The sequence below is a fragment of the Chrysemys picta genome, chromosome 16, assembly GCF_011386835.1.
Source record: "Chrysemys picta bellii isolate R12L10 chromosome 16, ASM1138683v2, whole genome shotgun sequence".
NCBI lineage: Eukaryota > Metazoa > Chordata > Testudines > Emydidae > Chrysemys > Chrysemys picta.
In genome coordinates, this window is record NC_088806.1 from 11,317,997 (window position 1) to 11,330,731 (window position 12,735).

The 12,735-nt window shown below is 46.3% G+C and overlaps 1 protein-coding gene and 1 long non-coding RNA gene across 18 annotated transcripts in view; one reads left to right on the forward strand and one right to left on the reverse strand.

Annotated features, from left to right (window-relative positions):
- The window catches only part of LOC135972074 (zinc finger protein 271-like), a 312,092-nt gene that overhangs the window by 292,570 nt on the left and 6,787 nt on the right, over positions 1–12,735 (forward strand). For 5 of the 17 annotated variants that reach the window (XM_065569596.1, XM_065569594.1, XM_065569593.1 and 2 more), the window contains 3 exons: positions 952–1,034; positions 5,348–5,461; positions 5,831–11,460. In XM_065569596.1, coding sequence (XP_065425668.1) covers positions 952–1,034; positions 5,348–5,461; positions 5,831–7,704 — 2,071 coding nt within the window. In that variant the 3' untranslated portion in view covers positions 7,705–11,460. Of the gene's footprint in view, positions 1–951; positions 1,035–1,060; positions 3,423–3,634; positions 3,762–5,347; positions 5,462–5,830; positions 11,461–12,735 lie in introns of those variants that run through there. The other 12 variants (XM_065569601.1, XM_065569598.1, XM_065569599.1 and 9 more) reach the window with 7 other exon arrangements.
- LOC135976000 (uncharacterized) overlaps positions 1–12,735 on the reverse strand; it is a 262,775-nt gene that overhangs the window by 225,743 nt on the left and 24,297 nt on the right. The gene's annotated exons all lie outside the window — the stretch shown is intronic.

A 12,735-nucleotide genomic window follows, 5' to 3' on the forward strand; every position in this document is an offset into this window, starting at 1 on the left:
GTGGGGTGTGGTGGGGGCTCAGGACAGGGAGTTTGAGTGTCGGGTGCAGGAGGGGTGAGGGATACAGCAAGGGTGCAGGGTGCGGCAGGGGGCTCAGGGCAGGGGGTTGGGGTGCAAGAGGGGTGTGGGGTGCAGCAGGGGGATCAGGGCAGTGGGTTGGGGTGCAAGAGGAGTGCGGGGTGTGGCAGGGGGTTCAGGGCAGGGGTCAGGGTGCAGAAGGGGTGCAGGGTATGGCAGGGGGTCAGGGTACAGGAGGGGTGTGGCCTGGGGCTCAGGGCAGTGGGTTGGGATGCAGGAGGGGTGCGGCATGGGGCTCAGGGCAGTAGGTTGGGATGTAGGAGGGGTGTGGGGTGAGGCAGGGGGTCGGGGTGTAGGGTGTGGCAGGGGGTTGGGGTGCAGGGTGCAGCAGGGGGTTCGGCTGCAGGAGGGGTTTGGGGGGAAGGATCTGGCCCGGCATGTACCGGGGGCAGGGCAGGCTCCCTGCCTGTCTGCCCTGCCCCCGCAAGAGGCTGGAACATGGGGAAGGGGGGATGGAGGGGCTGTGTGTTTCTGTTGCTTGAGGCATCGCCTCCAGCAGCTCCCATTGGCTGCAGTTCCCTGTTCCTGGCCAATGGGAGCTGCTGGGGGCACTGCCTAAAGTAACAGCCACCCACAGCCCCTCCGCACCCCTCCCTTCCCCATGTTCCAGCCTCTTCCTGGAGCTGGGCAGGGCAGGCAGGCAGGGAGCCTGCCCTGCTCCCGGTGCTCGTCTGGCCGCTCTGGTAAACACTGGGGGAGGGCAGGGGGGGGCTGCGAGGGGCTCACAGGCCGCAGAAAATCGCCCCGCGGGCAGTGTGTTTGAGACCCCTGACCTAGAATGTCCATTAGTAGGGGAAAATCCTGGGGGGAATCATGTGGATTGGACAAAAACCCCGTCTGAAGTCTCTTACATTGCCCTTCTCGCCCTGGCAGGCTACAGATTAACGTCCACGTTTTGCTCCAGATCATCCCATCCTCGCAGCAGGAAGGAAATGGCCGCAATGGAGCTGGCTCAGGTAAGGGAATATCAGGGAGCTGGTGATGGATTCTGCTTGGAGGGAGAGGAGCAGTAAATGCATAGGAGGGTGGGAGCTGCTAGAAGTAGTGGGAGGTAGGAATTATCTAGGGTGGAGAAAGGGAGGGGACAGGATGTGATAAACCTGCTGAGACTTGTGTACTCTAGGGTGTGATGGGTTGTCACCCTGGGGTGTAGTCTGGGGGGCTTCTGGGAAACGCTGTGCCCTCTAACCCTGAAGCTGGGCTGGCCCTTCTCACACTGCTTTGCTGGAGATTCAGCCAGTGTCTCCAGGCCCTGTTATCACCGAAAATGACAGCAGGTGGTGCCATGCATCCAATTAAGCTACCTGAGTTCTTTACCTAAGCCATTCAAGGACAGATAGAAAACAAGAGCCAATTTCCTAGCGATAAGTGATAGCAAAGAGATCAAAGCAGATTACTTAGCAAATAACCAAAAACTCAAACTAAGCATAATATACCAGCTGGACAGAATCTGAATTAGCAATTTCTCACCCTGACTGATGATAGAAGCAGTCCACCAAGTTTCCATACACAAGCTAGAAATCCTTTTACCCTGGAACCAACACTTCCCCCAGTTCAGTCTTCGTTCCTCAGTTCTCTTGTGTGGGGAATGAGGCCAAGAGATGATGTCACATCCCACCTTAAGTAGCTTTTTCATATGGTGGGAACCCTTTGTTCCAAACTCAGTTCCCAGTCCAGTTTGTGGGAAAATACTGGTACCAAAATGGAGTTCAGTGTCATGTGGTCTGGTCACATGCCCTAGCATGCCCTTCTGAGTCATAATAGCTGAAACATTCACAGGAAGGCTAAGCTCTTTCATGGTCCATTTTCTTTGTTGATGAGCCATCAGCACTGTCTGACTTCTTCATTGTTGTACCTGATAGGCTCGTTGTCGGTGTTACCCAGAGTAAGCACATTTGAAATACAGATACATAGTCAATAGCCATAACTTCAAATACAAATATGATCCATGCACACAAATAGGATAATCATATTCAGCAAATCATAACTTTTCCAATAACACCACACATGACACATCTTGCACAAAATGCATCATAATTATGTCCTAATCATATTATAATCATACCACTACGCTGAATGTGGGGTGTAGTGTCAGATAGGACCTAATTTCAAGGCACAGGAGTTGAGAATGGAACTTCCCCTCTTTGTGGAACAGGAAATAACCCCCCAGCCAGGGCTGGAAAAACTTCCCAGACTCCCAGTGCTGGAGCCTGAATCTACTGAAACTTTGTTTGTTACCACCACCCCCAATCTTTGTGGCAACTGCAGACTTTATCAGTGATGATTTTATATTCTCTTCTAGGTCATTGATAAGAATGTGAAATAGCACAGGGCCAAGAACCAATCCTTGTGAGAGCCTGCGAGAAATAAATCCACTTGACCATGGTTCCCCATTTACAATCCCAGTTTTTTAATCTATTCAATGTATGCTGTGTGTATTTTGTATCTTTCTAGTTTTTTAGTCAATATATTGTGCTGAATCAGGTCATATGCCTTACAGAAGTCTAGGTATATTACATCAATACTATTTGCTGCAACCAAACTTTTGATCTCATCCAATAAGGATATCCAGTTAGTTTGATAGGATCTATTGTGTCTAAACCCTTGTTAATGGGTACTAATTATATTACTCTCCTTTAATTTTTTATTAATGAAATCCAGTATCGGCTGCTCCATTCTCTTGCCCAGTATCGATTTCAGACTAACACTCTTGTAATTAGCTGGGTCATCTCTTTTACACTTTTTCAATGTTGGCACAGGATTAGCTTTATTCCAGTCTTCTGGAATTTCCCCAGTGTTCCAAGTCCTAATTAAAATCAACATTAACAGTCCACCACGCTCCTCCACCAGGTCTTTCAAAACTCTTGCAATCTGGACCCGCTGATTTAAACATGTCTAACATTAATAGCGGCTGTTTAATGTCTTTGTGAGTTATTGTTGGAATTGAAAGACTGTCGGGATCAACATCTTATGATAAGAGTTACATCATCTGTTTTTCTCCAAATCCAGGAGAGAAATATTTATTGAACACTTTACCTCTTCTGCATTATTTTTGATAATTCTGTCATTTCCATCTAGTAATTTACCACTACCATTGTTAGGTTTAATGTTGTACTTAATATACTTTTTAAAACTTCCTTCTTATTTCCATTGATTGATCATTGATTTCTGATACCAATTTTCACTTACCAATTTTCTAGATTTCTGATTTCTAATTTATATTCTTTACTATTGACTTCCCCTTTCTTCCATATATTTTATTTGGAGAGTTGGGATTCCTATCAGGGAGCCACCAGCAGGGTCCAGAGACAGCCCCATCTCCTTTATCAAGCTCTGGGTCATAGGTATGTGATAAATGTGAAGACCCTGCCTCCATCTGTCAGCTGGGAGACACAAAGCTTCCCTCTTTCTACCCTCTGATGCCTCCTGGCTGCTCTAAGCAAGGTGGGGTGGGACTCTGTTAACATGTGCCTCGCGGAGCTTCCATTTACCTGGTGCTGTTGTTCCATGAAGAGTGGGGCAGCAGGTACTGAGTGTTGGACTCTTGCTCTTTCAGGGGCCCGTGACTTTCGAGGAGGTGGCTGTATATTTCACCAGGGAAGAGGGGGCTCTGCTGGACCCCACTCAGAGAGCCTTCTACAGGGATGTCATGCAGGAGAACTATGAGATGGTGGTCTTCCTAGGTAAGAAGTCCTATCCCCTGGGTTATTAGAAGCTGTGGGGTCTCTAAAGAACCTGAGTAGTAATAACTTTATACCTTTATTCGTCATACAAGTTTTGACAAGTTTTCTTGCCCTGCTTTTTTTGCCTTATCTCCCACCCACTAGTATAATTTTTGGACGTGCCTTTTTGGTGTTATCAGTCTTTTTAAAATTGCATTTAATGTATCATTATTGGCTACATTAATAACTGCATTAATAACTGTAGCTTTCATGCCTTTTCCTCATTTTAAGAGGAAAATATGCCGCCTGTAGAATTCTAAATTGAGTAAATAGACGTAGCCTTAGGTTTTGAAGGTACATGGCCTAGAGTGGGACCCCTTGGGGTCTAGTGTACTCAAGGGGCACCTCCCAAGGACTGTTTAAAAGCCAGGGCATTGCACATATCCTATGGATCCATGACAGTGCCTGTGCACCTTATGGGGAAAAGATCTAAAACAAGAAAAGGATCTAAATGTGTATTTACCATCACCCCCTCATCAGTCTTCGTGGGAATCCCTGATCTGTTCCAAAGTGTATTTAAACTTTCCTTAAAGGCTTACCTCTTGGTTATCGGGTCATGTCAGTTTTGTTAGAGGGCTTTCCCTTCACCCTCCCACTTCCCTGGTTCTTGTCACGCAGACAGGAAGCAGGAAAAGACCAGAAGTCAGAAGTGCAGAGAATGCAACTCCCCAACTCTAACGCCGCAGAGCCTTCATGTGTCCCTGTTCTTTGTTCCCTGTTCCTGTCCCAATTATATCCCACTACCCTAATTAACTTACACGTAGCAAAATTAATTATACAGCAGACAGAAACAATTATCGAACCAGACTGATTGACAATTTAGAAGTGGTGGCCATAAAGATATAACAATACAGAAATGAGGGTTTCACAACCACAACCAGTGATAAGTGATTTCTTGCCAGACAGGATGCTATCCAGCTAAGTTTTCTTTAACCGTCTTAAGATCTGTTTCTTTATCTGGTGGTGATGGGCACTATCCAGACTGGATCGTCTTCCTAACAGCCCAATACCACCTTATTTCAATGTGACTGGTTTGGGATGTGAGGACGTGACCCTAATCTTCCCAGCTTAAGGCCTCAGACTGTCCTAATGAGAGAAGTCCCATACACAGGCGGACTGTGATTTTGATTCTTTGTTTTTATACCCCTGTAAGTAGCTAAGTGATAAAAATACACCTAAGTTCTTAAAGTATAGGCTTTACAGGCAGGCCTGAATATCTCTATTCTAACAGTGGGTTCTACCCCTTCCCCCATTCTGTGTCTGTCTTGTCTATTTAGATTGTAAATTCTTCAGGGCCTGGGCCATCTACTATTCTGTGTTTGTACTGTGCCTAGCACAATGGGGACCCACAGTTAGTTGGTCCCTAGACACTAAGGTAATGAATATGATTTATAATAATAATAACCCTCCTTCCACTTTGAGCCAAGGAAGATGACCTTGGGATGTTACTGCTTAAAAATGAGCTGGGGTTAAAACCATGGAATATTCTTTGTGACAAGTATCCCACAAATTCCACTGACCTCCTTTCTTTTCTTTGCCTGGACTAGGGTTTCCAATTTCCAAACCTGATGTGATCTCGCAGCTGGAACGAGGGGAAGAGCCGTGGGTCCCAGACCTCCAGGGCTCTGAGAAAGAAGTGCTCCTGAGAGCTGCCTGCACAGGTGAGGAATTGGTTAAACCAAATCAAAAACTGTTTGGGAATGCAGGAAACATTAGGGATGCCCTACAAAGACCCTGTGAGCTCTCCGAGTTCAGGATTGTTCCCTGCAGATGTGGAATCATTATGGCAGATGTCACTCATGGCATCCCTCCTATTCTGACTGACAATTGGCAGCAGGTCCCTCCCCGATCTTGCTTTCCCCTGACTGTTCTGGTGAGATGCAGACCAAAAGTGATCCCTTCCTCTCTCGTCTGTGGAAGGGTTTGAGGAAAATCAGCTTCTGATAGGTTTGATCTCTCCCACACATATTTTGGTTTGTTCATCCCTTTTTCCATTCCTCTCTCTGAGATTTTCTTTCTTTCTGGTGCAGGGACTGACCTATGTCTGGATTCTCTCTGTCTCCCATCAGGTGATGGGATGGTGAGTGAGAATGAGGAGGAGAAACCCCAGCAGGAAGATGCTGAGGAAATAGAACCACATGGAACGTTACCAGAAAGATCCAAAGGGAATGTTTCCAGGAGTTGTACACTCCCAGAAAAAGCAAAAGCCTGTGAGACTCAGCAGAGACCAGAGGAAAACTTCAATAGCCACTTAGACCTTATTACACACGACAGAATCAACTTGGAAGAGACACGCTATACATGCCATGAGTGCGGGAAAAGCTTCAATCGGAGCTCTGCCCTTATCACACATCGGAGAATCCATACGGGTGAGAAACCTTATGAATGCTCTGAGTGTGGGAAACGCTTCAATCAGCGCTCAAACCTTACTGTATATCAGACAGTCCATATAGGTGAGAAACCTTATGAATGCTGTGGGAAAAGCTTCATTGATAGTTCAACCCTCATCTCACATCAGCGAATCCACTCAGGAGAGATGCCCCACACATGCTCTGCATGTGGGAAAAGCTTCAATCGGAGCTCAAACCTTATCACACATCGTAGAATCCACACAGGAGAGATGCCCTACACATGCTCTGAGTGTGGGAAAAGCTTCAATCAGAGCTCTACTCTGAGCACACATAGGAGAATCCACACAGGTGAGAAACCATATGGTTGCTCTCAGTGTGAAAAAAGCTTCAGGCATAGCTCAGCCCTCATCTCACATCAGAGAATCCACACAGGAGAGACTCCCTACATATGTTCTGAGTGCGGGAAGAGCTTCAGTCACAGCTCTGCCCTGTTCATACATCAGAGGATCCACACAGGAGAGACACCCTACACATGCTCTGAATGTGGGAAAAGCTTCAATCAGAGATCTGCCCTGATCGCACATCAGAGGATCCACACAGGAGAGACACCGTACACGTGCTCTGAATGTGGGAAAAGCTTCAATCGGAGCTCTGCCCTTACCACACATCAGAGAATCCACACGGGTGAGAAACCTTATGGATGCTCTGAGTGTGGGAAATGCTTCAGGCATAGCTCAGCCCTCATCTCACATCAGCGGATCCACACAGGAGAGACACCCTACACATGCTCAGAGTGCGGGAAGAGCTTCAATCAGCGCTCAAACTTTATCACACATCAGAGAATCCACACAGGTGAGAAACCTTATGGATGCCCTGAGTGTGGGGAACGCTTCATTCGTCGTTCAGTCCTCATCTTACATCAGCGAATCCACACAGGAGAGATGCCCTACACATGCTCTGAGTGCGGGAAAAGCTTTAGTGGGCACTCAGCCCTTATCACACATCTTAGAATCCACACAGGGGAGAAACTCTACCCGTGCTCTGAGTGCAGGAAAAGCTTTAATCAGCGCTCAAACCTTATCACACATCGGAGAATCCACAAGGGAGAGAAACCTTATACATGCTCTGAGTGTGGGAAAAGCTTCATTCGTCGTTCAGTCCTCATCTTACATCAGAGAATCCACACAGGAGAGAAGCCCTACACATGCTCTGAGTGCGGGAAAAGCTTCAATCACAGCTCTGCCCTGATCAATCATAGGAGAATCCACACAGGGGAGAAGCCCTACCCATGCGCTGAGTGTGGGAAAAGCTTCAGTCAGCGCTCACACCTTATCAGACATCAGAGAATCCACACAGGGGAGACACCCTTCACATGCTCTGAGTGCGGGAAAAGATTCAATCAGAGCTCAAACCTTATCGCACATAGGAGAATCCACATGGGAGAGAAACCTTATACATGCTCTGAGTGCAGGAAAAGCTTTAGTGATAACTCAAGCCTTATTAGACATCAGAAATTCCACATGAGAGAGAACTGTAATAAATGCCTCGACTAACGCTGGCTGAAGATTTTTTTTTTAATCACATTTGCTAATTCCCACATAGTGATCTTTGCACCATCTTCACCTTGGTCTATCCACTCTCCTAGATGAGTTGCCTGCTTCTGCCTTTTGCAGCTCACCCTTCTTTGGAGTCAGTCCTGTGATCTTTTCTATCAACTCCTTTCCTTTTGAGTCGCAGGAGTTTGTGTCCCTCCAGCCAGGAATGTTCATTGGCTCCAGGTGGGAGAGAGAGTTTTGATCCCAACAAGCTACACTGAGGCAAAAACTACCTGTGCCTTACATCCACTAGGACTGTACATGGCTTTGGCTGCTCAAGTTAGTGATCTTGATACCATTATAGTTGTAGTGCAGATGCAGCCCAGGTGCAGTGGTTGGCGTTAGCTTTCGCCTTGAGCTAACCTAAATTCCATCACTTTTCCTAGTCTAACAAACCCTGAGCATCACGGTTATACTGTTCCCCCATTTCAAAGCAATTTTTAGTCATCAAGTTCCCCCTTCAGGAAGAAATTGTTTCATTCCCAGTTGCGCTTTTGTTGCTTCAGGTTGTGCTGGAGAGGAGATATTTTTACTACCATTTTCCTCACTTAAAATATATTGAACTATAACAAAGAGCAGGAACAGGGCAGGGATAGGGAAAATGTCATTTTACCCTCTGTAACAACAGAAGAAGATAGGGTAAGTCAGAGGGATTCCCTTATTCCCCATTACCATCCCAATCCCCCTGTTGTTCAATTGGTTAGGTCAATATTTTTTCTAAAGGGCTGGGAAGAGGATTCCCTAGTAAACGACTTGTAACTAAGCAAAATACCCATACATTTGGCTCCCAAAACAGTTGTGGCCCAGGCCCTGCAGGAGGTCACTCTTGAAGATATCTCCTTCCTAATCAGGTGCATGTTGCCTATTATTTGGGAAATGCAATCCCTATCTAGGTAGAGATGGGGAAAATGGAAGTGACATTTCTCTTCAGCTTCCCCCGGGAGATACTGCAAATGTGTAGAAAATGAAATCTGTGTTGAATGTGATATAGCTGCAGAAAGATACCTATTTTTAATAGATACCTGACATTTGGTGTCTTACAGAGATTCTAAGCTGCACCTGAATTTTGTCCCTAATTTAAATCTGTGCCACCAGATTAAAGAAATAAAAAGGCATATTTTGAGGAGTTATATCTCACTATCGCTACTGATACGTTGTGTGGTTGGTGAAGAATTCTATGCCAGAGAAGTGTCAAATTACTCCAAGTAGGGTCAAAGATTTGACAAGAACTCATGTAGAAATTGCAGATACTAGTGGTTGATTTTCACCCCAGAGATGGAAGGTATGGTGACCAGTGGCCCAGGTAAACTATTTTTAGAATGCTGCTCCCTAGTTAAGTGGCATTGGTCACACTCCTATCGGATGCCATGACTAAATTGGGCACAACTGTCTTTTACCTTTGGATCCAAAGTTTCATGAATCACAGAGAGAATCATAGAAGATTAGGGTTGGAAGAGACCTCAAGAGGTCATCTAGTCCAACCCCATGCTCAAAGCAGGACCAACATCAACTAAATCATCCCAGCCAGGGCTTTGTCAAGCCGGGCCTTAAAAACCTCTAAGGAAGGAGATTCCACCACCTCCCTAGGGAACCCATCCCACTGCTTCACCACCCTCCTAGTGAAAAAGTTTTTCCTAATATCCAGCCTAAACCTCCCCCACTGCAACTTGAGACCATTACTCCTTGTTCTGTCATCTGCCACCACTGAGAACAGCCGAGCTCCATCCTCTTTGGAACCCCCCCTTCAGGCAGTTGAGGGCTGCTATCAAATCCCCACTCACTCTTCTCTTCTGCAGACTAAACAAGTCTAGTTCATTCAGCCTCTCCTCATCAGTCATGTGCCCCAGCCCCCGATTATTTTTGTTGCCTTTTGCTGGACTCTCTCCAATTTCTCCACACCCTTTCTGTAGTGGGGGGCCCAAAACTGGACGTATTACTCCAGATGTGGCTTCACCAGTGCCAAATAGAGGGGAATAATCACTTCCCTCTATCTGCTGGCAGTGCTCCTACTAATGCAGCCCAATATGCTGTTAGCCTTCTTGGCAATGAGGGCACACTGCTGACTCATATCCAGCTTCTCATCCACTCTAATCCCCAGGTCCTTTTCTGAAGAACTGCTGCTTAGCCAGTCGGTCACCGGCCTGTAGTGGTGCATGGGATTCTTCCATCCTAAATGCAGTACCTTGCACTTGTCCTAGTTGAACCTCATCAGATTTCTTTTGGCCCAATCCCCTAATTTGTCTAGGTCACTCTGGACCCTATCCCTACCCTCCAGCATATCTACCTCTCCCCCTAGTTTAGTGTCATCCACAAACTTGCTGAGGGTGCAATCTATCCCATCATCCAGATCATTAATAAATAGGTTGAACAAAAAAAGCGGCCCCAGGACCGACCCCTGGGGTACTCTGCTTGATACTGGCTGCCAACTAGACATTGAGCCTTTAATCACTACCCGTTGAGCCTGACATTCTAGCCAGCTTTCTATCCACCTTATAGTCCATCCAATCCATATTTTTTTAACTTGCTGGCAAGAATACTGTGGGATACCACATCAAAAGCTTTGCTAAAGTCAAGGTATATCACATCCACTGCTTTCTCCATATCCACAGAGACAGTTAACTCTTCATAGAAGGCAATCGAGTTGGTCAGGCATGACTTGCCCTTGGTGAATCCATGCTGACTATTCCTGATCACTTTCCTCTCCGCTAAGTGCTTCAGAATTGATTCCTTGAGGACCTGCTCCATGATTTTTCCAGGGACTGAGGTGAGGCTGACCGGTCTGTAGTTCCCTGGGTTCTCCTTCTTCCCTCTTTTAAAGATGGGCACTATATTTGCCTTTTTCCAATCATCCGGGACCTCCCCTGATTGCCACGAGTTTTCAAAGATAATGGCCAATGGCTCTGCAATCACATCAGCCAATTCCCTCAGCATCCACAGATGCATTAGATCTGGACCCATGCACTTGTGCCTGTACAGCTTTTCTAAATAGTCCTTGTGACGTTATTGACATAATCTGTAACTGTATAGATCACTGATGCGACCACTGTTATATATTTGCAGCAAATATTTTATAAAGATTGTTGTGTAAGAGGTCTATGGAGAGGTTATTGTTTTGCTGGTTATGATTATGCTGTCTATATGTGTGTATAATTTTTGTAGTTGAAGTTATGAATATTGCCTCTATACTGTCTGTATTTCAAACTTATGCTATGCTTCTGGGTGACACCCCAGACAAGTTGGTGTCAGCTCTGCCTAGCCTGCTTGATGGCCCATTAAGGACCATCCGCTATACAATTGACACATTGGAGAAGGCAAATACACCTTGTGACTCAGCAAAGTATTCAGGGACTTGCCCAGGGGACTCCAGACTCCATTTTCCTATAATTTTCCACAGTAAGGACAAAGAGGTGTCCTTACACCTGGAAGAGACTATAAAAGGCTGATGCCTCATCTCCATCTTGTCTTCAGTCCTGCTTCTTACCTCTGGAGGGACTTTGCTACAAACGGAAGCTCTGCACAAAGGATGATGACCCATCTCAGCTGGGGATGGACTCCAGAGACTTGATTTGAACCTGCAGTTTATTCTATCACTACTACAAGCCTGAACCAAGAACTTTGCCATTACTGCATGTAATTGATTCCATTTAACCAATTCTACCTCTCATCTGTATCTTTTTCCTTTTATGAATAAACTTTTAGATTTTAGATTCTAAAGGATTGGCAACAGTGTGATTTGTGGGTAAGATCTGATTTGTATATTGACCTGGGGCTTGGTCCTTTGGGATCAAGAGAACCTCTTTCATTTTATTGGGGTATTGGTTTTCATAACCATTTGTCCCCATAACGAGTGGCACTGGTGGTGATACTGGGAAACTGGAGTGTCTCAGGCCTGGTCTACACTAGGAGTTTAGGTCGAATTTAGCAGCATTAAATTGAATTAAGCCTGGACACGTCCACACAACGAAGCCCTTTATTTTATTTAAAGGGCCCTTTAAACCGGTTTCTTTACTCCACCTCCGACGAGGGGATTAGTGCTGAAATCGGCCTTTGCGGGTCGGATTTGGGGTAGTGTGGACGGAATTTGATGATGTTGGCCTCCGGGAGCTATCCCACAGTGCTTCATTGTGACCGCTCTGGACAGCACTCAACTCAGATGCACTGACCAGGTAGACAGGAAAAGTCCCGCGAACTTTTGAATTTCATTTCCTGTTTGCCCAGCGTGGAGAGCACAGGTGACCACACAGAGCTCATCAGCACAGGTAACCATGATGGAGTCCCAGGATCGCAAAAGAGCTCCAGCATGGACCGAATGGGAGGTACGGGATCTGCTCGCCATATGGGGAGACGAATCAGTGCTAGCTGAACTCCATATCAGTAAACGAAATGGCAAAATATTAGAAAAAGTCTCAAAGGCAATGAAGGACAGAGGCCATAGCAGGAACGCACAGCAGTGCCACATGAAAATTAAGGAGCTAAGGCAAGCCTACCACAAAGCCAGAGAGACAAACAGAAGGTCCGGGGCAGAGCCGCAAACATGCCGCTTTTACGCGGACCTGCGTGCCAGGCTAGGGGGTGCAGCCACCACTACCCCAACCGTGTGCTTTGACTCCATCAATGGAGAATCACGCAACAGGGAAGCAGGTTCAGGGTACGAGGAAGATGATGATGAAGACAATGAAGATAATTCACAGCAAGGAAGCGGAGAACCGGTTTCCCCAACAGCCAGGATATGTTTATCACCCTGGACCTGGAACCAGTAACCCCCAAACTTACCCAAGGTGTGCTCCCAGACCCTGAAGGCACACAAGGGACCTCTGGTGAGTGTACCTTTGTAAATATTACACATGGTTTAAAAGCAAGCGTGTTTAATGATTAATGATTAATTTGCCCTGGCAATCGCAGCCGGTACAGCTACTGGAAAAGTCTGTTAATGTGTATGGGGATGGAGCGTAAATCCTCCAGGGACATCTCCAGAAAGCTCTCCTTCAT